The sequence below is a fragment of the Amphibalanus amphitrite genome, unplaced genomic scaffold (genome assembly GCF_019059575.1).
Source record: "Amphibalanus amphitrite isolate SeventyFive unplaced genomic scaffold, NRLGWU_Aamphi_draft 000858F_arrow, whole genome shotgun sequence".
NCBI lineage: Eukaryota > Metazoa > Arthropoda > Thecostraca > Balanomorpha > Balanidae > Amphibalanus > Amphibalanus amphitrite.
Window position 1 is genome coordinate 243,834 of NW_024882352.1, and position 22,545 is coordinate 266,378.

The 22,545-nt window shown below is 48.6% G+C and overlaps 1 protein-coding gene across 1 annotated transcript; it reads right to left on the minus strand.

Annotated features, from left to right (window-relative positions):
- Window positions 1-837: 837 nt before the first annotated feature.
- Window positions 838-12,997, minus strand: LOC122367218 (diuretic hormone receptor-like). The gene is made up of 9 exons (XM_043340131.1): window positions 12,625-12,997; window positions 10,914-11,130; window positions 10,421-10,514; window positions 5,019-5,112; window positions 4,738-4,784; window positions 3,873-4,055; window positions 3,450-3,626; window positions 3,014-3,153; window positions 838-2,250 (listed from the first exon to the last, which is right to left on the minus strand). The coding sequence occupies exons 1-9, from the start codon at window positions 12,995-12,997 to the stop codon at window positions 2,175-2,177; spliced, it is 1,401 nt and encodes a 466-aa protein (XP_043196066.1). The 3' UTR covers window positions 838-2,174.
- Between the last annotated feature and the right edge of the window lie 9,548 nt (window positions 12,998-22,545).

The window sequence follows — 22,545 nt, forward strand, 5'->3', positions numbered from 1 at the left end:
GCGAGCAAACGCGGCTCGAGAGCAAAGAGCTAAGGGGCAGCTTATGAGTGGCTATTAAAGGGACCCTCCCGCCTTCAAAAAAGTTAATGAATTGGCATGAAAGTGATGTCGCTCGGTTCAGAAAGAGCAAAAACGAATATCTACCAAATTTCATCGAAAAATATTCACCGGTTTTCAAGATATTAGACTCTTACTTTTGTTTACTTTTTGGGATCTCCGCTGTTCCTATAGCGACTTTATTTGAAAGTGCGGCATTTGTTGCGCGCAAAGCAGCGTATACCACCGCGTGTTACAAAACGTTTTAGTCAAACATTTAAAAATCGTTAGATATCTGCGCTGACGTCACACATTCAGAGGGGTATTCCTTTGCATTAGCCCCTCTGAATCAAAATGCTGCAATTTTGAAGTTCAATATTTTCGAGTTAAGGCATTTCTCGATGTTGTGAGTGCCGAAACCGGTAATTGTGAGCCAGGGACCCCATTTTGGCTATCTCAACTCAAATCTAATGTTCAGGTGGGAGGGTCCCTTTAAGTGTGTGCGTATTACTGCTTGTGTTACCAGAGCAGCTTGAATTACCTACTTTACGCAAAGAATGAAATACAAAATTTAACTAAAACCGTCATTGTAGACACTAGACAGTAAGTACAGCCCACCGCTAAAGTAATGTAGGGTTTTACCAATCTCAACGGTTGGCTTTGACTGGCGATTGTTTAATGCAGAGTGATCGAAAAGAAGATGTCAATAGCTAAAGTTGCAGCTGCAACTGGTGACGATACATATAAGCTACATTCAAAGTTTCATTGTAGTCTGGCTAATCGTTCCTAAGCTTCAGAAGCAGAACATACCCATGACTGAAACCACACATTACTTCTGCTGTGGACTGTACATTGCACCCGGCAGCCCTCTGTCATAAAATCGTTCTGCAGTTATGCGCACGTCATCCATCTTACCCTTCTCATTCCTTTCAGACGCCATTGGTAGAGCTAACACTTTACTCTTGTTATAGCTGCGCACTCCATCGGAGCACACATCTTAAGCAAGCTTAGTTATACATCAGGCGATCGGCGCACGAGTGTTTGTGTAGCCACGCGGCTCGACTGCGCGTCACCACTTGGCTCCTATCGTCCGAAAATGGTGTGTCTCGCTCCGCACACACCCTTCCAGCTATCACAATTTCTGGCGATATTATGCAGCATCAAGTGGACCTGACGATGGACGTGTTACTGAGCTGCCACGCCCTGCACCTACTTGAGCTAATTGAAAGTATGGATCGTTAGGAAAGAGTGGGCAGCCTTTTACACATAAAAACTGCAGCAAAACATGCGTTATCTATCCCCCCGTGGAGTCACTACAAACCGAGCTTGACGTATACTCTTAGCGACAACTATGAGCAGCTATACCTGTAGCAAGGTAGGAATTCTCCGCAACCCGACTGTACAGTGTGTACTGTGTACATACAGTGTGCCGTGTCGGCTGAACAAGGCGACTCACCAACGAGAACACGGGTCAGGTCAGTGACACGGCTCGAGACAATGGCCCGATATTTACCGACCACACGAGAGCAATATAGTTGCACAGCAACAAGCACAGCATCAAATGACTACATAAAGGCGAAGGGCACGATCAATATGACTAAGAATAGAACCAGTGACAGACAAAAGAAAGCTAGAAAAGCACAATCCTATCTAACCCAGAGTTCATGTATTGGAGATTTCAGACTCATTTGTAAGCGAAAATTTGATGCCGTAGGTATTCTGGTTTTATGGTATCAAAGTTACTTATTAGGTCTTACTAACGCATGTATACTATGTACACTTTGCTCAACACAAGTCAGCTGCCCGTCCTTCCTGTAAGTCATGCATACATACATAGATACATACATAAGTGAACTCGACAGACGGGCAGCAGCACATCTTCTGGCTGTTTACGCAAATAATACAAGTAGAATTGCACGAGAATTCGTCAGTAAGATACCATTTATACCCGTCATATCACACGAATACCTACCCATTACCCATTTTCACTTGCATTATCAGTTTGCACTGCATTCAATGTTCAAAGGACGTGAGGTCTTATTTGCTTTCCGTGCCGTTATAACCGAGTCTCCCTCCACAAGAAGGTCTCTCACATTGCCACACTTCTCGCCATCCACACCGTAAGACCTCCGCCGGAGCTATACGGCGTCGCTGTCCATCGCTGTCGTATAGGTGAGGTCCGTCGCCGAGGTATCGCCGGCTGCTTTCAAACGGCTGCACGAACGAAAACAGAACATCAGAAACACATAACAAGGGAGCATTGCACACAAAATCACCAGCGCCTTCGCGGTATTATCGCTCTTCGGTCAGCTCCGGCGCCCGCCGCGCTAGCTCGCATAGCCTATGTTTTGCCAATAGATGTCACTAGTGTCGACGCCGTGAGGTAGACTGCACCGCAGCGCAGTCGCGCCGTGAGTTAGGCTGTGCCGCGAGACAGACAGTGGGCACAGCGCTATTGGCAGGCTGTTGAAGAAAGTGGCGTAACTAATTAATAAGGCTTGCTCCAGGCTTATTGGTAATATTTACGGTGAGCCACATTGCATGTTGAGCATGGTTTGACTGCACGTCTTTAATCGCATCCAATGAAATATGGACATCGTAATCTACCACGCACACTATTGGCATCATTGGTTCATGGAGCGAATGAAATATTACTGCTCAAGTATGGCTCATTTGAGTTCGAAGCACGTATTCATCATTCAGTTCATATCAATGACGTATGCGTGATCACCTAATCAACCCCTAAATCACTACATAGAGAGCGTCTCTATTGAGCGCTTCTATAGAGCGCGGATCCCGTGTATCGGCATGCCATCTGAAAGCTGGAACGATGAGTGCGCTTACAAAAATTATTGCCTTTTGAAATGCAAGAAAGTTGGAGGACCTATAGGTTTAAGGCTTCTATCGGTGGTAGCATTTGTTTACTCCTAATGTGACGATTGAGCGGCTCATTTTACCCGACCGGCGCGCCGTTTACCTGGTGAGTGTTCCCGGTCTGGTACGCTGCATGTCGGCTGGACGCAGGTAGGTTCTACCTCGCCAGCGGTACCAGTGCTTCTTGAGCGTGGACTGCACCTCCGTATTGCAGAAGCAGTACAGCAGTGACACGATCAGACCCTGAAACGTCACCAAATCAGCAGAATATAACCTGACGTTATATTCAATAAGGCAGTCGAACAATGATGAAACGGATAAGCCATGAAAATTCATAGGCCATACCAGAAGGTACCACATGAGACAAATACCATAATAGTTATCTGATGAAGTATGGACAATACATTTGTTAAACGGTGAACTATATATGTGATGGATCAATATTCTACGGTCATTTAATCGATAGAGGGCTAAAAGTTGAAGAAGAAAAATATGACGCATCAGTTTCCCAAACTGACTGCCGATTTTGTCGGCGTTACCTGTACGGAGACCAGCACCGTCTGGATGTAGTAAATGACGTGTTTGGTGCTCGGTGCCACCAGCACCAGGATGTAGGTAACGCCCAGCAGCGGCAGTAGCACCAGCAGAGCCTTGGTCGCCTTCTTGTACTGCTGCGCCTCCGAGGAATTAGTGGAGCGTAACTTGGTGATCAGAACCTGTCAGAAGACACGTCGCAGTACATTCGCTGTTCTAAGAAACGGTATGCATTCGTTGTTCAGTTATTTGTTACTTTTTGGTTGCTGTAAAGAATAAATATATTCAATATCTTTATTTATTATTTTAGTTATCATGCAGCAAATTTGTGCATAGGCAGGTCCCTGTCGATACCAGTATTCAAAAACGTTCGCCGTGACAACTCTTGTCATATAAGGATGCTTTTGTCGTTGTCTGGTCACACTTACACACATTATCTTGACGAGGAAGACGACATTGCAGGCGAGCACCATCAGGGAGGGCGCGATGTGAATCCAGTCCCACTCACTATCCTCTAGCCACGGACACTGTGACAGGAACGCCTGGTCCAGCGGCGGCTCCAGACCGCGCACAAACGAGTAGTTCCCCTCGGCAGACACGCACAGGTTGTGCTGAAAACGGGCCGGCATTAACCAATGTATTTACTGCAAGGTATAGGAGGTGTATTTGGTAAATTATATACCTAAGCGGAAAAACAAGTTAGTATTGAAGGCACATGAAATTATTTCCCAAGAGACCTGTGTCCTCTGAGAAACCGTTTTTGATGGATTGTATGGAGCGAGGGGCACGTTCTCGTACGCCAGTAAACAAAAAAGTAGACACGTAAGATTCTTCTGAAAAAGTCTGATATAAATCTCTGATAAAGCTTTCTTAAAGCGCGCACCCACCAGCGAGAGATAGCCTTCCTCTGACACCTGTTCTCCGGACGTGTAGGACTTTACGACGCTCCAAGTGGCCACCACCAGAAAAGGCGCTCCTGTGAAACACACACAGATCAGCGATTGTACCTCCTGAACAAAAAGGTACATATTTAGTGTTCGTCACAGTCATCAGCTCAGGTAAAGAAACTCAAATAACTATGTCGATTGAATCGCATACAACAAAGCGCCTTATCACTCAACAGAAATCCAAACCAATTGCGTAAGTTGCTGTGTTTTATAGATGTTAGTACTTCATACATAGACAAACGTCCTTTTTATAACCGTTCATGCATTGTCTAATAGACGGATATTGGGACGAAAAACTCGAAACATACTTACCCCATCCGATTAGTGGATAGAGGTAGGCTCTTACTCTATCCACCATGAAGGTCTGTACCACCATCATGTACAGATTGAGGCCTGAAAAGATTGACATTAGTTGGAATCTCAGACATACATTGGCATACGTACTTATGCACGTTTTTTCAGAAATAAGCAGCTCACAAATAAGCTGTTAGCATAAAATGTATCGAAAGTAGGTACGAGTATATGTTTAAGGATCATCCATGCCCACTTGATCAGGTAATATTGCTTTGTCAAGCGTATGTAACGTATCGCTGGTATCGTGTTCTTGGTTGCGTTGTGTTGTCTCACCTTCCACAAACATCCAGAAGAAAGTGGCCACGTGAAAGAAGTGCAGCAGGATGACGAGACCGCACGAGGTCGGCGTCGTGCCTGCCATTGCCATCTGAGGGACATTGCAGTGACCATGTTCAACAGCTCGGGGCTGACAAGATAACCGACTTCACCTGACGCAGACACTGTCACCCAGACACTGCAGCGCAGGACGGGAAAGGAACCGCCGAACACCGCACAACGGAGAACAGCCAATATCCCTTCACACCAGGAGACATTGACGAATGGCGGGGATTGTCGGAGCTGAGAGGCCGCTGACCATCCCCCCCCCCCCCACCCGGTCCCCCGCAGCACAGGCGGACGGAGACGTATGGAGCCACGGGTGAGGTCACCAGCTGAGATTAGTGGCGTCCCACCAAACCGATACAAATTGCCTCCCAGCCAGTGACCGGCGCTCGCGCCTGATCCGGGATCAAGGAACGCGGCGACAGCTTCGCCGCACCCGGACACAAGACATTATTGTCGGCATTACATGTGCATCATTGCATTAAAATGATTGTCTTAGACCTATATATGGGTCATAAGACACCAGAGAAAACCCATGTTTCATTCATTTGCGCGCATTTTATTTTCTATTTGACAGTCACCTGGGTGTCATGTTTTTTTGTGGGTGATATCTTTCACCGATTGCCGATCCGCTGGGAGCTCCCGGCATGTGTCAGACTGTAAATGTTAAGTGACTTTGAGCCACTGGACCTTACATATCTATTGACCCGATATGATATGTTCAGCGAGTAAAAAACAAATACAAATTGGCCGTTTTCACGACGGAACTTTCGCAGAGGAACTTATTTAATACCTAAAAAGTACCTACCCTTTGAGGCCTTAACATCCCTCAAACTGAAATATTTTATGTTCAAAATAATTTTAGAAGTTTAAATCCGGGCATTTTTTGCCCTCAAATCACTTATTTATTTACAAACACAGCAATTTTTGGTTCTAGTAGCCCACCTTTCGACTATGAGGTATCAAATCAGCGTGGCAACTTTACTCCCTCGGGTATCTAATTCCGGAATTCTTAAAAACAAGGAAAGTATATATCGAGCTTTCTTTTATGCCTATTGAGTTATGTTTTAATGGTGATTAAAATATGGCAAATTTTTTAATTACATTTCACATAAGAAAAACACGCAAAACAATGAAACAAAAATAACTACGGTGGAAATAACCAATCAGCACCTCAGTAGGATATGACGTCATACAAGAATGGTGTTGAAGGCCGTTTGCAGTCCCGGCCGGTAGGTCACGTGACCGCCGGGAGCCTCGGGTCACGCGGCGGTCGGGAGTCGGACGCGGGACGTGGTCGCGGGTGGACGCGCGGGGCATCATGCTTTGCTTTGCTTGCTTTGTCAACTTAATATAACTTACGATCGCATACGTGTGAAACCTAAACACTGCTCAGTGCCCTTAGAAATTGAGTTTTGGAAAGCTCAAGTCCCTATAGCTCCTCAGGTCGGCAACAGTTGAAGCCTCATCTGGACTAGTGAAAAAAGCGAGGGTAAGGAACCTTGTGTTGCTTTTTCTTTTACCGTTATAATTATCTCAAACCATCACAATTTTGAGTTGCCACATTGTCTGGTTCACTACATTCGTGTAAAACTTGGTGAAGGCTGGTGGCTCAAAGAAAGGTGAAGATATTTCTTTAAGTGCCTAATCCGTGAAATATCCCGGCTTTACAAATCTACACTTTTCATTTTTTCCACGATACATTTTTTAAAATTGTTAAAATTTATTCAACATTTGTTAAAAAGGGCTTTGGTTTGGTGTAAACTAGATCATAAAGTTTACTATAGTTTTGTGCAAAACCTGGTGGCTGAAGAAAATAGTAATTTTGCTAAAATGATGTGCGGAAATTTGTTGCTTTCCAATTTCCAAATCAAATTACTCATACCTATATTTCATTCAAAATTAGGAGGCATTATTACTGTTTTTTCTTGCAACATGAACTGAGTTTGGGTGCAGTGCTCCGGAAACGTTGTGGAACTTTAAGCTAGCTAGAGCAGTTTCCATAAAAATTGTTTAGATAGTTGACATGGCATGTTGAAAACGGTTTTGCTGTTTCTAAAAAAGTGAAAAATATTTTCCTGCATTAAACAGACAAGGCATGTTACTCTCATAAGCTATCGAATGTGTGTGCGTGTGTGTGTTTTTTTAAGCTGTCAATTGTAACTTCAGTTACTTCACTTTAGAACATATTGCCCAGAATGCGTCACTGATCATGAGCTGGTATATCATATCATATGTAGCAAATACATAAATGGGAATAGTGTGTCATGAATTTTTGTGCATGCTTCTGGATCATCTGTAATTACATCAAAGGCTCGGCTCAAGAGTGTCCTGCCGACCAGCTTATGCCCAACCCTTTCTGTCCGCAGAACGTCTTCCGTCGCCTGCGACTCCCGCACGCCGTTTGCGCCCCGGCCGTCCGTACCGGTCTTCGCGCTGCGAGCCGCGCTGCTGGAGTTCGCGGCGGCGTCGTGGAGCTCCCATCGGGACAACGTGTGATGCCCGCGTCGAGCTTATAAGCCGTGAGCTTCGATTGGCGGCTCACGCGGTCACCAGCTGTATGTACAGCCTCGGCCCCGACGACCCCGCTAATGGCCGAGACCGGCATACCCCCTGCATGGGTCCGCTGTCCGGCGCAGCGCTGGCCGCCCGCATGTTACGTTTGGCTGTATCGCTGCCCAGCGGGAGCGCGCTCCACGCTGCGGTAGAGGCACACGTTGCGACCCGACTGAGGACCGCAACCGGATGGTGAGACGTCGGCCTCTGCGCCCTGGCCGGGGTAGGCGTGACCGACGTCACAGTGGAGGAACACCCAAACAAGACCAGCCCACCGTCGGAGCAGCATGGAAATATCATGTTCTGCCTGGACGTCGGACCCGGCGGCCGCAGAGCACCTGCACACGTGCGGAGAGGGGCGCTGGAGGCGCGGCTTCTGACATCCCGCGGCGCGGCTGCTGGCAATACCTGACAACGGCGGCAATGGAGGCGGTTGGGAACAGCTGCAGCAATGGTGATGGCGGTGATGGCGACATGGCGGTTTGGGACTTCATCTCAGCGCGGCCGCCGCCCAGGCGCCGCTGCGCCCGGCTGCTCAGCCACCTACCGGATGGCGGGGTGGCCCTTACGGCCCTCACGCCCGTTCGGTCTGCGGCCACGTTCTGGGGTGGCCGTCGCGGGGTTAGCGGCGTTGGACTTCGTCCTTTATCCAGACTGCACCGTACCATCTGAACGGATGGATCTGCCAAGAAAGATGACATCCAAGGCGGCTATGAGGCGATCACAAAGCTTCAGCAAGAGCTTCTCCTTCATGGGGCCGGCCGGCCGTTAAGTCGCAACACCGGCTGCCGAGTGCCAACAGCTGCGTGCGCTGGCGCCGACGCGTTGTGGGCCGCGCTGCTGACGCTCAAGCTGCGATATCAACCATCTATGAATAAGTGGCAGCGGTGGCGGCTTGTCAGTTGTTAACGTGCCTTTGCAGACGTTGTGAATAGCCCGCGTTGGAATCGCATGGTTGGCAACACCACGCAAGCTAAAATGGGCTTCCTTGATGAACCTACTTTTTAAGCATTGTAGCCTTTGTAATTTTTGATGTTTTGCTGTAGGTATTATTTTCTACATATATACTATATAGGCACTCACGTGCTTTGAATCGCGCAATGCAATTGAACCATGGTAAAGACAATGATAAATGAACTGAGAGCTGACATGCCCCATGCTTTGTGTGTGTGTGTGTGTGTTTTTTTTTTTTTTTTTTTTGGCGAGTCGATAAAAGTGGTTTTGGACACTGGATGAGTTTTTAGGGGTGTGGTGAGGGGGAATGTAATTCCACAGACCTTTTGTCAGATTCACCAATGCAGTAGGTCTGTGCGGTATTTAGATATCGGAGCATTCTTTGAAAGTCGTGAATAGGGCAACTGAGAAGCTACCTATAGCCGTGATATCCCCTCACAAAAACTTCTTTTAAATAACCGGGGATAAGTACATAAGCAGAGTAATTGCTATTACGAACACCTAGGTATCACAATGCTGAGCGAATAGGAAAATCTATAGATGGAGAATTGTGCCGCGTTACGGGTGCTCGGGCGCAGCCAATCCAGCGTTACCCCAGCGGTGACCTTGACCCGCATCGTCTGTCTCGGCTCCAAAGCCAAACCGGCGTGGAATTGGGAGCGCTCGAGCACTCATGGTCCAGCGCAATTCTCCACCTGAATCCATTCCTGATACACATTTGCTTGCTCATAGTCATGTAACCCCGGTAAATTCATCTAACTTTCATATTGGTCGCTCCATAGACAGATGGCCACAGATATCAACTTAAAAGGCCATTGTTGCATTCATTTAGTGGAGATCATTAAAGAGCCGTGATAGGCCACAAGTCGCGTGACATCATACGTGTAACAACCAATGACGTCGGCCTGCAAAACCCAATGGAAGCGGCTAGCAGCGTGCAATAAAACAGGGCGCTGCTTTCTAAATGTCTGTCGTGCGCCATAAATGAATATATCTTTTGTAGTGTGGCAACTCAGTATCTTTTTTTAACTATTGTACTAGTATTTAATAATTTCATAATTTTATAATTGTGCTTACGCTTTATGTTGATGTTAGTGATAAATCCTTAGATAAAGTAAATCGATGTGATATTTAATAGAAAAATAGCGAACTAACGCGCCATTCATTCGAAAGCTGGTAAACCTACTAAAAAGAACTACTAAAATTCCTGAGGAACCAAAGGATTATATTGGTATCAAATAGATGCCTGCTATTCCGTCGTGAAAACGGCCATTGTAAAACTGTTGGCAAGACATCGATTTTTTTAGTCTTCCAAACTTCGAAACGGTTCCATGGCGATATTTAAACATCATTTTTATTTCAGGGCGATATTTACATGGTTTCATGTAGGTGTTTTCTCTTTCTGGTTCTATAACATGGGGTGCCAAAACGACCCTGATTCCTGCCTCTGGTCCTGCCAACATGGCAGACGACGAGCCGGCATCTTCCTAACTTTCACATAAAAATTTGTCTAATTAGAAGGCCCGCATTCACAAATCCTTTCGGCAAGTTTTATCCTTAGGCTTTATCTGGCCGTTCTATGAAAGCTTGGACCCGGGACAAACGAGCAGCGCTGTTAACTTCGTCTGATGAGACGAGAACGATTTACAAAATTAGTGCCTCGGCTTGGGTCCATAGCAAAGTGCTGAGCCTGTCGGGATTGAGAGACCAGCACTTCTGCAGCCCAATCCTTCTTGCTGAGCCGTTCATCATGCATCTTATCTGTTTGGTTCAGCTCTCATGTCTTTCTTGTTTCAACTTCTAAACTCACTGAACCTCACAGCACACTTGGGGTCGTTCCTTACCTCAATGGTCATGACGGTGATCCACAGTGCGTCATTGACCATGCACGCCACGAACAGATTCGTGTGGATGGTATTTCTTGGACAACGTAACTCCCTGTGGTAAAACAAACCCACACATATGTAAATGATATTACCCGGGAAACATGGACCAATATGTTAATCAAGTGTCACGCGAAAATATATATGTTTGCTTTTAAGTGCGCAGCGGGTGCGGCGGGTGCGCCCTCCCTATACTTCACTGTGGAATTTAAAGGCATTTACGCCAGTCCTCCCGTGGGTCGTTCCAGTTGTTTGCTTCAGTAAGTGGTAACCGTGAAAGAGAATATGAGTGAGTTTAACTCAGACAGCTAGCTTAGAAGAACTGGGTAAAAATCAGCCAAAACGGAATCTCTCGACGGGCTTGACAAATTTCTAGACACTATAGTAAATATCAGACAAATGACAAATGCTAGATTAATGTATAGAAAATATTTTGGTTAAGTTTTGAGCTTACTTGAAGTGTCTGAAGATGGCGACGGCGGCCACAAGGGCCACCAGGCTAGCCGAGTAGCCCGTCAGGTAGATGGCAGAAGCGGCCTCAACACTGGCGCTGGACGGCGGTGGGGGGCCGGGGGTGCACGGGTGGGCCTGCAGCAGCAGCGGGCGGCAGGCAGAGTAGTCGGCGGATGGCGCCCACACGCCGTCCGACAGACACGTCCTGCTCGCCCGTCCTGCGGCACGGAACGGGGGCCGGTGACACGACGCTCTGAGACACTTCTTAAACGGTGGCCTGACTGAAATTTGCATGATTTGGCCCGTACTTATGTGCTCTATATAAGTGGCATTTGACGGAACGTTTTTTCTTTAATGAATTTCGAAGGGCATGTGACAAAACTCGAATAAATCTGAAAGTAGCATCTTTGATCTGTTTCGCAATTGTGTCTAAACGATTATCTTCTTTTGTATTCTCAAATTGTCATGGATGCTCCAACGATCCGCATTCCGTCGTCTCTGCCCCGTTCTAAGCAGACATTTAGCTCACTCCACATGCCACAAGAAGAAGCCGCAGACAGTTCTCGGTCAGTTCCGATCAGGGCTGCAAATTTTATGACCTAGTTGGCTTCGCAATCAGCCACCCGATCGAAGTTTCAGCATTGAGGCCGTGCGGCGTCACCGAGACCGCAAAACTTATTCGGAAAGTTTGCCGAAACCAATGGCGTTACAGCGAGCAAACAATGAACTTTTCTGTTCGCCTCTGAAAATAACTCCGTGGATGGAGAAAGACAACTTCAAAACAAGATGGTACGGCATAGACAAATTATGATTTAAAAAATCATTACAACTATGCCATTGGGCTAGTTAAAAACCGTAATTTATTTTGGCAAAGAACGCATTACACTAGCTTTAACACGCCGCTATCAGGTGCCCGTACATAATTTAGAAACCGAACTAAAGAGGCGTTCAAAAATTCATGCTCTCCATAGAGAGGGGCCGGCGTCCAGCAGCGCAGAGGCGCAGGGATGACGTCTCGACTGCCAGTCACTACACATCAATCACCCCTCTCCGTGTCTCGGGTCCATTAGCCACCCTGACTGATCCCCTCTCTTACACGACACCCTCACTGACCGCTCCGCTCTCCCGGCGGCACTCTCTCTCTCTCTCTGATAAAACGGCACCGCTCGACACCCCTGTAATCCGATATACCTCCGCGCCGCGCTGGTGGCAGAGACACCGGATACGGGCGGCGGCCCGCCACCCGCCGGCGTGCACGGCACGGATTACCTCCCGGCCAGCCGCGCCGGCCGCCGACCGCTGAATTATTCAGCCGGGAGTGGACCGGCGACAGAGGACCGACATGGACCTGATCCCGCCGCCGCTGGACCGACCATAAGTCTGATGGATGGTCCCGGTGACGGACAGCTCGCCGCGTGTTTACAGCGGACGGCCGCATCAGTGCGCACCATCAGACCTCAGCACACATCTCACTGACACGGGGACATCCATCACACGTCTCTGCAGCGACCGCGAGACGCTTATTTGACCGGGACCATCTGTAACCGGGCGATGTGCTACTGAACCGCACTGCGGCGCTGCGAGCCAGCCCTGCCGGTTAACGCATAAATCGGCGGCCTAGGGCACGTCTCGGGCTGACGCCGTACATCTCTGTCTGTCAGCGCCGGCGCTGCACCTGCCACGCGCGTCTCCGTCCGCCGGGCACCACTCACCGCTCGTGTCGTAGAGCACGCCGCGGAACTCTGAGAAGCAGGCCACGCTGCGGTTGGCGCCGGCGCCGGTGGGTGGCCAGCAGAGCGCGCCGTCCCAGGTCCTGGGGCACCCTCCGGAGCCGAGCGACCCCTCCCCGGCGGCTCCGGCGGCCACCTGCTGCTCCCGCGACCACTCGGAGCTCCGGCGGCTCCGGGAGGACCCGTCCTCCGAGTCCTCACACAGCCGCTGCCGCTCACTGGTGCTCAGAATCTGACCGCGGGAGGACCCTGACGGTGACTGAGCGGCGGCGAGAGGCGCCAGCTGAGGAACCAGCAGACAGACCAGCAGCAGCGGCAGAGGCAGCGACCGGGAGTCCCTCCGGGTGAGAGCCATCCCTCACGGCTCTCCGAACACGAGACCACCTGGCGGCACAGAAAAACATGAAGAGCGGCGTTAGAGGTGGCACGAAACGGCATGGGCCTGTGTCAGCTGCGGCACGCAGCTAACTGTCAGGCGCAACACCAAAGTCACAGACCGGTTCAACACTCACTCTCCTTGCAGAGACCGAGACCAAACCGCAGTAAGTAGATTCTCAGCCGTCCTATCAGACAGTCTATGGATCACTCTGACAGTTACAATGTTCGTTTTATGGTGTTAGCCAAGACAGAAATGCTATTACATGAAAGTAAAGGACAGGGAATTATCGATTACGTAACAAAGTCCATTGAAGGAAGATCTCATCCTTAGCCCATCCATCATTGTATGTACTTAACTAATGTTTTTTATACTTCATACGCCATGTATAAGGTATTCAATTTCTACCATTAAGGCTGCATGCGCCGAGTGGAGATGTTGCGATGAAAGGTGCCGATAGTAGCGATGTTGTGATGATCGGGCAGTAGCCGCCCCTCGGAGGGCTCCATAGCGGCTCCCGTCATCCCGTGGTTAGCTCCCGGTGGCTCCCGTGGTTAGCTCCATGCGGCTGCCTTTGACCGTCAGTGTGGCGATGATGAGTCTGACGTCGCCACGGGACTGGAAGATGTCCCAGCGGCTGATGAGCCGACTATTTGGACAGGGTCAGAGCGTGCGGTGACGTACCCGCGTCAATCGCTCAGCGGGGCGCACAGACGGCGCTGGTAACATCGCGCTGTGCCGCGGGGTTCTTGGTGCTTACCGCCGGATAGATGAGGCCGAGGGTAACATGATTTTAGAGCGTCAGTCCTCAAAAACTGCGTTGTACACTCGGGGGCAGATTGATGTTCCACTACTCCCTACTCATCGGGCTCTCATGGCTCAGCACTGGCTGCTGCCAGTGGCAGCATTGGCAGCACTGGCACTGGCAGGCAGTGCTGAGCAGTGCTGCCGGCAGGCGACACTGGCAGCAACCAGGGTGCTGAGCCATGGGAGCCCGATGGGTAGGGAGTGGTGGAACATCAATCTGCCCCCGAGTGTACCTATTTTCCATAACGTTTCGATGTCGTATTAACAAAACGGAGCATTAGATCATCTAAAAATTTCATCCGTGAGTAGAGCCGTCAAGAAGGTGAGTCAATAGAAAGCCAGTCTAGCCGCCCGTTTCGAGCCCACAATGGATCGGACTGCGGTACTAGAGGCCCGCTCGGCATACACGATCAGACGGGAGTACGCGGCGCCGTGTCTGCCCTGACACTGAACAGACCTCCCCTCACGGCACCTGCAGCCACCACATCCGGCGAGCGGCCGGAATTGCTGATAGCCCACCTGTCACACTGTCCAGCCGGAGATCAGAGAGATTTGTATCAATGATTAGCACTTCTGGTCACGACTAATCCCGAAAAGGTGTGCACATTAGACTGTATGCACTGAATGGCAAATACCTACATAGAGGCTGTGCGAAACTCATTGCTTTAGGGAGAGCATTAACACGCGCACCGACGGGGGGGGGGGGCGGATATCCGCCCCCTGAAGTTTTTCGCAAATAGCGGGAAAACCGCGGCGTGTAGCGCCGCGAACTTTGGTACAACTATTCTCACATCAATTTTACACATGGTGTGCAAGTTTGAACCTCCTAACTTTTAAGGTCAGGTCACCAGGTCACTTTGCATGACCCAACCTCAAGTCACTTTTTTGCAACTTTGTCACCGTGCCAGAACTACAGTAGATGTCGGAGGCCTTCGAAAGTCGCAGGATGTTATCAGATCATTAGTAGCTACAATGTGCATATCTCGGAATTTTGATATCGGTGACCTAAGGTCAGGTCAATTTCTCGACCTCCCCATTATAAGTCAATGGGGAAAAATCAACTCCCTGTTTTTACCACTAAAACGGGTCGGAATGGCCCCATATACCATACATGACTTCATATACGATCAAACTTCACTACCTTGAGGTCAGTTTTGCTGTTGGGCAGCTGTAAGGTCATGTGACGTCATCAGAGGTCACCAAATGTTTTTTTGCCAATAACTCCGTACAGGAACAAGATACAGCCGCGCGGATGGTCTCATTGTGCTCAGCTCGTCAAGACGCATCGAATGATATACAGGGTGTCCCATAATTACCCGGACATTGTTAATTAGCGTATAAAATAAGGCAAACATGATTGCGCTTTTTTCTTTTTACCGTCCTATATAGTCAACTAGGGTGGCTGTGAAATAGCACATGCAATAGATACGCTTGTTACAAGATCAGCCGACAATGATGGAAAATGCCAGCCATTGCTGGTCTCAGTTGTTTTACGGGTCTCCCGAAACTGGGTGTAGGTCTGTTTTCTTTGCTCTCTTGCCGGAGGATAATACGATCATATAAGATAAACTTGACATCAAAGTGTTCCCAGGCCATAAGGTATTATCCCCCAAAACAAAAATTTCTGCCTCCGCCACTTTTGCTGCGTTTTTTTACATCTGGAGTGGAGAAGCTCCATGTCTGAACATTGCACAACCTTTGGCTTCCAACAGATTTGGTTTCCAAAACAAACCCGTTCATGGCCATTTGGTTCACGGCATCCAGTTTTCGCACTGGTAGAATATTACCGCAGTAGTACTCTGTGCTATCGGTTGTCTTTGGGCCATCATATCAAGCCCAATGAGTGCACGGTGGCTCAAAATGTCTCACAATTTGATTTTCGACGGGTGCCTGGCCGTCTCTGCTGTTGGGGCGTTGTAGCCATCGGACGTTCACACACGCCTTTTTCGGGCGGTTCAAATGACATAATACCTTCGTTAGACCACAAAGTGTGCCTCAATATACTGTTTTGTTGTATATGTTATGTTTTTGGGATGAATTGTAGTGATTTGCACTGCCTTTCCCGTAGTTTTCGCATATTTTTCTGGCGAAGGACCCCAAATTCCAAAATTTTGTCGAAGATAGTGGTGCAAAGTAGACTAATGTTTTGTAGATAATCCTGATCTATTGTTTAGCTAGTTTTTAGCTGGATCGGTGACGTTTGTTATCTATCACAAGCAACCACTTGCTTGACAACTGGTGCATGACCCTTTATGGCCGAGCCCAAGCTTGTCAATCAGGTTTATCTCTTGCTCTCTCTGGCTTCGTTAGCTGATATAATTGCGCTTTGCTCAATCCTAACTGCTTGCAGATGAGCTGCTGAAGCTCTCCAGCAAAAACCATGCCGAAAGTTCGTTTACAAAGTTGAGAACGGGAGTTGATTCATCATGGTTGCCTATTAGTGGCTTAAGCTGAAAACGGAAAAGGACTACTCTTACTTGGCTCTGGATAATAATTGATTCGAGTCGTTACCGGCCACCAAAAACACACAGTCCCCAATCTCGATAGCTAACGGATATCTTATAAAAGTATGATGCTTGTATATCATTAGAAACGAGCGCAGTCGTACTTTTAGCCAGAAAATAAATGTCCGGGTAATTCTGGGACACCCTGTACATGATGACCTCGAGGTCACGTGACCTGAGGTCAACCTTTGACCTCGACCTTTCGAGGTCAACATATACATCATTCGATGCGGATTGACGAGAGGATCACGATGATGCCCTTAGTTTGCTCCTATCTCGACGAATTCGAAAGTTATTCGAGAAAAACCCTCTCCATATCTAGCGCCGCCATTTTTACTTTTTTGACCCCTATGAAGTCATCTTTGACCTGACCTGAAAATGACCTCATTAAAAATTGTAGACCTTGTCCGTGCGTATCCGATGCCGTTTACCGCTTGTCGCTATCTTGCTTCGTTCTCGAGATCTCAAGGGGGGCGGTCATCCGCCCCCCCCCCCCCCGTCGGTACGAAGTTGGCGCAGACCCCCGTCGGTGCGCGGGTTAAAAACGTTTGTTCACTATGGTATCGACAGATCCTCGGATACTGAGTGAGTGCAAACAGCTGTTCCGCTCTGTTGCTCCGGTTCTCTAACTCTTCTCTTCATAATTGCGTTTTCCATCACCCACAGGGGCCGTGAATTAGGAACAGAAAAAACAACGGAGAATAAACGCCAAAACAGTAAAGGTGTTTTGTCAAAACGGCTTTCAAATAAAGTGCAAATGATGACGATATTTTCGATTTTCATTTCTTTTCCCAACAACATTTTGAACTATGACCTACGCATTTTACCGTGCTACCCGGCTTCATCATTAGCTTCTGTTCGGTCCCCCGGTACCAAACGAAAGATACAAAACAATAAGCGTCGTGAGACCTGCTATTTATAATCTCGCTAACTATTCTGTTTGTGTTTTTGCCTGCGGGCAGCCGTGCGATGCTGGGTATTTCTGGCCGTGGAAGAGGTGCCGCACCAGAGGCAGGCTGTTAGGCCCGATACTGTCAAACTTTCCGCACCAATGGACACCACTGTATTGATGAGACATGCCTCTGGCGGCGCCTGGGGCGGGTATACACATGTGCATACACACAAGCGATTGGCAGGCCCCTGTGTAGCGTCACTGACCGTCTGGCCGCCGTCCACCGATTAACTCACTCCCCAGGGGGTCTGTAGTGGTCTGCAGAAGCTGCACAGGACGTCTGTACAAGCAGGTGGTTTGGTACACACGGGTGCCCACTCCCTGAGGAAGTCCTCCCGCGTAGACCAGCCCTGCCAAGAGGCTGTCATTCACCACGGCCTTGGTCTGTCGCAGATCCATCGGCAGCGGCGCTGCTCTCGATATTTAAATCCGCCGACCGTGGCGAAATCTGCCGCGGTGAGCGATCGACACGCCGCGGTCTGGTATCAGTTGATGACGGCGCTGGCGGCAGCTGCAGAAGCTATTGATAGAGACGGCGAACCACTCTGAGTGGCGGCTCAGCTCACCGATACGACGGCCACACCTGGGGTGGGGCGCAGCGCGTCCAGGCGGCACCAAGGGGGCTACACCTGGGGTGAGTGCACCGAACAGTCGCCACAGCTGGGCTGGTAAAGCACTGCACCCCGATAGGTCCAAAGTAAATACACCTGGGCATTTTCGATCTCATCAGAGTGGTCACAACCGACCCGACTGAAGATATTGCATCGCTTTTCTAATGACGTACGACTTAAATGTTCAAGAGACGGAGCTTGCTTAGAAAAGGCCGAACAATTAATCATGACTGTCATCAATATTTAAAGAAAAATACTTAACAAATTACAATATTAAAGATCAATCAAGATATACACACAGTGACCCAATGCTTTCACGGTTACGTTCAGAAGCTGCATAAATATTTGCCATCAAAAAGTGCAACATTCGCTTGTAGCATACACCCACGTCATTTATGTTCACCATCAACACAGACAGAAACTGTAGTTTCTGTGAACAGCTGCAATAGCACGGTAACAGCTCAACACAGATGTGCACGGACACACATCACAGCCACAATTGTATGTACCGCAGTGTAAAATGCCGATCATTCTGGCATCCATTTATTTTCAGAAGAAAGTAAAGTTCAACTGAAACAGACGTATCATTCGACGTATGATAACGGACGTATGCACAAAAAAGTTATTCATTAAATTGTCTTCATTCGTTTTATTCATTTTATTTATTCATTCATTTAATTCGTCATGTTTTATTTTGTTTATCACCAATGAGAATGCGTCGTGAATGCGAGGTCGGACACTGCTCCCTCCGTGTTCCGCTATCAGTGGCCCCTCTATGTTTCCGCGGACAGTGGGGATCCCCTTTTTCCGCCGATCGGACCGTGCAGAGCTGAGGCCGGACGGCGGGAGGGGAGGTGGCCACTCGTCCACTCCGGAAGCCGCCGTCTGCGGCGGCAGCTCTGTTTGTTTTGGCCGAGCCCGGCCCGGTCCGGCGGTGAGGGGCCGCACAGCTCTCCTGCGCACTCCCCCGGGTCGTCAATAATATACAGCACAGAGCTATTGGAGAGTGTCCCTCCCTGGAGGGTCCTTATCAGAGCCGACTCCCCCGGGTATGATTCTGTGGCAGGCATAGAGCGATGCTTTCTGTATACACCGAGATGTCCATTGGTTGATGGCACTGGGACCCACGGAGTTCCCCCCCCCCTCCAACGGGGGGGGGGGGGGGCTGACGGGAGCAGCTGCGCGGTATGGTCGGGCCCGGCTTCAGCCCAGCTGATCCGGCGTTTTTCGGTGACGTCTGCTCAGCCTAAAAAACGGGCCAAAGGCTGAGCGAAAAATGAATAAAGACATGCAGACGACAGCAGGCAGGAGCCTGTGAGTGGATCGACGGTCGAATAAATCACCTTGACATTGAGCACCTGTGGCTTAGCGAAAGCCCGGGCCGTGTGCCCTGTGCAGTCCTTCTAGGCGAGTAAGATAGCACCTGTGGTGACGGCATTGAGTTCCGGTAAGGACGATAAGATCGATTCAGGTTCGAACGTTCAGTTGAGCTCTTCAAGGTTGAAACATCCTCCCGAAACTTCTGTTGATCTCCTCCCATGCTTGGAAGATTTTCAAGAGACGTAAATAAATAAACCTTACCATCATTCATCTCCATCAGACACTACTGTTCTGAGTCTATTGCAGCACGGCAATATTGAAAACCAATCATCCCAGAAATGCTGACAAAGTGATCAGCGATGTCTGGCCTTCCAAAGAGATCCAGCGATGAACAGGACAGGGCCATCGCTCCCGCAGCGGATCTTAGAGACAGGAGGGTTATTGCAATCAAGAAACTTGATTAATGTGTCATCGCAGCATAGAGCCAATAACCTTCATCGCCAGGTGAATGATCAAACGCACGGCTGCTCTTGGAAGTCAGTTGGTTTGACAAGCAGGTAAAGCCCATCAACTCAATCATAACATCGCCTTGTTTGACTGAACGCACTCCTGTCATATCACAACGAATCGGGATAACGCAAACACGTTCGGTGTGCCCTGAATTATTCATCACGGTCTGATAAGCATCCACTGAGCCCCGAACGTTTCTCGGCAAAATCCCGGCATTATCAATAGAAAGAAGCTACTTCGAGCCGGTCTACACTGTATAAGGAAAACTGGAAGAGGCGTTTAGCTAGTTCGGTAGATATCGCTCCTTATTTCGTCAAAAACCGTTAAACAATACACGATTTCAATTTAAGCGTTGTAGGAAAGCTCAAGCCTGCCGAGCTTCTATACCTTCTGGCAGAAGGCGGGGTCAGTGGGTTGGTGAGCCCAATTCGTCTGCAGTTTCTATGCGCCCATCTTGACAGTTCAAACGCACTCCAAGCACACACTCTGATTTATGATCAAAGCGGTGTTTGCTGTCAATATCTCGGATGAGGCCTGTGGATCGTTTGATATTAAATTGCTAAGGACATTTCAATAGGACCTTGTCTTCCTCTTTCTCACTCGCTCGCTCCCATTCACTCACTCACTCACTCACTCACTCACTCACTCACTCACTCACTCACTCACTCACTCACTCCCTCACTCACTCACTCACTCACTCACTCACTCACTCACTCACTCACTCACTCACTCACTCACTCTATGCCTATACTAGCACGACGCATCAGTGATCCTCCATGGAGATTTTAAGTCGATTTCTTAGTGCATTTTCATCAAATATTGAATGTACTGTCGCATACGTCACATAGCTTTTGGGTGAGCTATGATAACTGAATTATTCAGGTGACGAATGACAATGGTAAATTGGCGCCGTCATTTACGGCTGGAGCGCAGCAGTAATTAAATCAAAGGACATTCTGCCACACAAAGGGCTGCTCTTTCAGTCGTATTCACACCCAACTTCACACACAGACGGCACTATAGCGTGGCTCACCACCAACTTTACACATAGACGTTCCTCAGTGTGAGACTGTCTGACGTCTGGAGAGGATAAATGACTGGTCTCTCAGCCGCATGACAAAATGTAGTTTAGCATCCGAGGGTTGTTTGCGTGGTTTCCGCCTAAACAGAGCTCGCTGGACCAGGTTAGCTATTAGGAGATGAGTTACACCTTTATAAGTAGGAGAGTCGAAACCGAAAAAGTGACAAAACATTTATTGGCTGTCAGCTAAGTGGTATACAAAGTGCTCAGTGTCCCCACAGCCAGTAATTGTAGATACTTCAGCATGAGGGAGGCAAAAACTGTGTCTTTTTCGCCCTTATGTCTACAAACAAAGCAAAGAAGCAAGACGTTTTCGTGTGGTGCTTATCTCCACGAGCTGAGAGGCCCTCCTCGCTTTTTACTCACCGCGGCGGAAACATAAAACGGCTTCTATTGTTTCGCGTCGGTTTGTGCTGCAGAAGCGCAGCCCTAATATCACTCGTGTCACCGTCTCAGCGCGAGCCGTGCTATTTCAGCTCTGTTGGCTCAAGCTACACTGAAGCTATAGGTTCGGTGACCGGGTAACCCAGGAGACGCTCGAATATGTTAGCTGTCTGCGTTTGTTGATCATTCAGATAGGAGAGGGATTTCTTGGCAGAGGTTCGCTCGTGACACAAATTCGAACAGGTGATTCAGGTGCAGAGGAAAGAGCGAGGCAGATTAGAAAGAAACCTGTCACACTTGATTTGTCTTTTCATTAGAAATTCAATCGCATATTTACATAAGACTGTCGTGTCACTGATGCATGACCTGTGTGTGTAAGCCACCTTTACACCTTATCCAGAGACGCTTTGTTTTGCAGATGGATGTCCTTAGCCATAATACCATCGCTTGTCTTGGCCACCAAATGGGATATAATGCATTTGCAATGCAGCTGCAACTACACATTGTATTGTCTCATGGGGTATTAACTATCCCGTCAACAAATAAGATATGGGCTCTCTGAGAGGTGAAATCATGATCACTAAAAGCCAAGCCAAAATAGAAGGCTTCATTTCAAACTGATCGTGGATATCTACCATCCGGATTTTGAATGCGTGATTTGTCCTCACATCAGCTCTGACATCTGTCTGGAGCTGCTGACTCGCACATATGAATTAAAAGTTTGCCAATCCCCATTCCATGAACGGCAAAACAACAGTTAATACGGCCGCTGCAGTACTAGGGTTAAGGCCATACTACACATGATAGTACGACACCAGCCGGCGCTCTCCATTTAGAAGTTAGAACCAACCGGCAATGAGTATACCTTAGCAGTCGGTCTGCGGCCGGATCTACCCATTACAACCGTCCCGGGTCTCTGGATGGGGTCACTTATCTGGATGGGTACACTAATCCGGGAGGGAGCGCTAATCTGTGACCAGCAGGGGCGTCACAAACACGATCTCAGGTCCCCTGAGAGTGATCATTGGTCGCTGACCAGCAGCGGGGGAGTGCTGCAAACATCAACTTTACAGCCGGTCCCCAGACGCTCAGAGGCCACTGCTCAGCCCGGTGAGATGAGCAAACATTACTTTGTTGGTGGTAACTACACTAGGTTAACTGATCAGTGATCAGTCCGTGTTTGGAAGACACAAACATCAGCTGACTGCTGAACTGATGGTTCTGGTTCTGTCCGACTGCTGGGCCAGATGATGTCACAGATGAGGTGACCGCCACAACATCATTATGACGGATTAGAGATGGACCATTACGCGGTTACTCAATCACTGAGTCGTCATTACGGGATCAGGTTACGATCA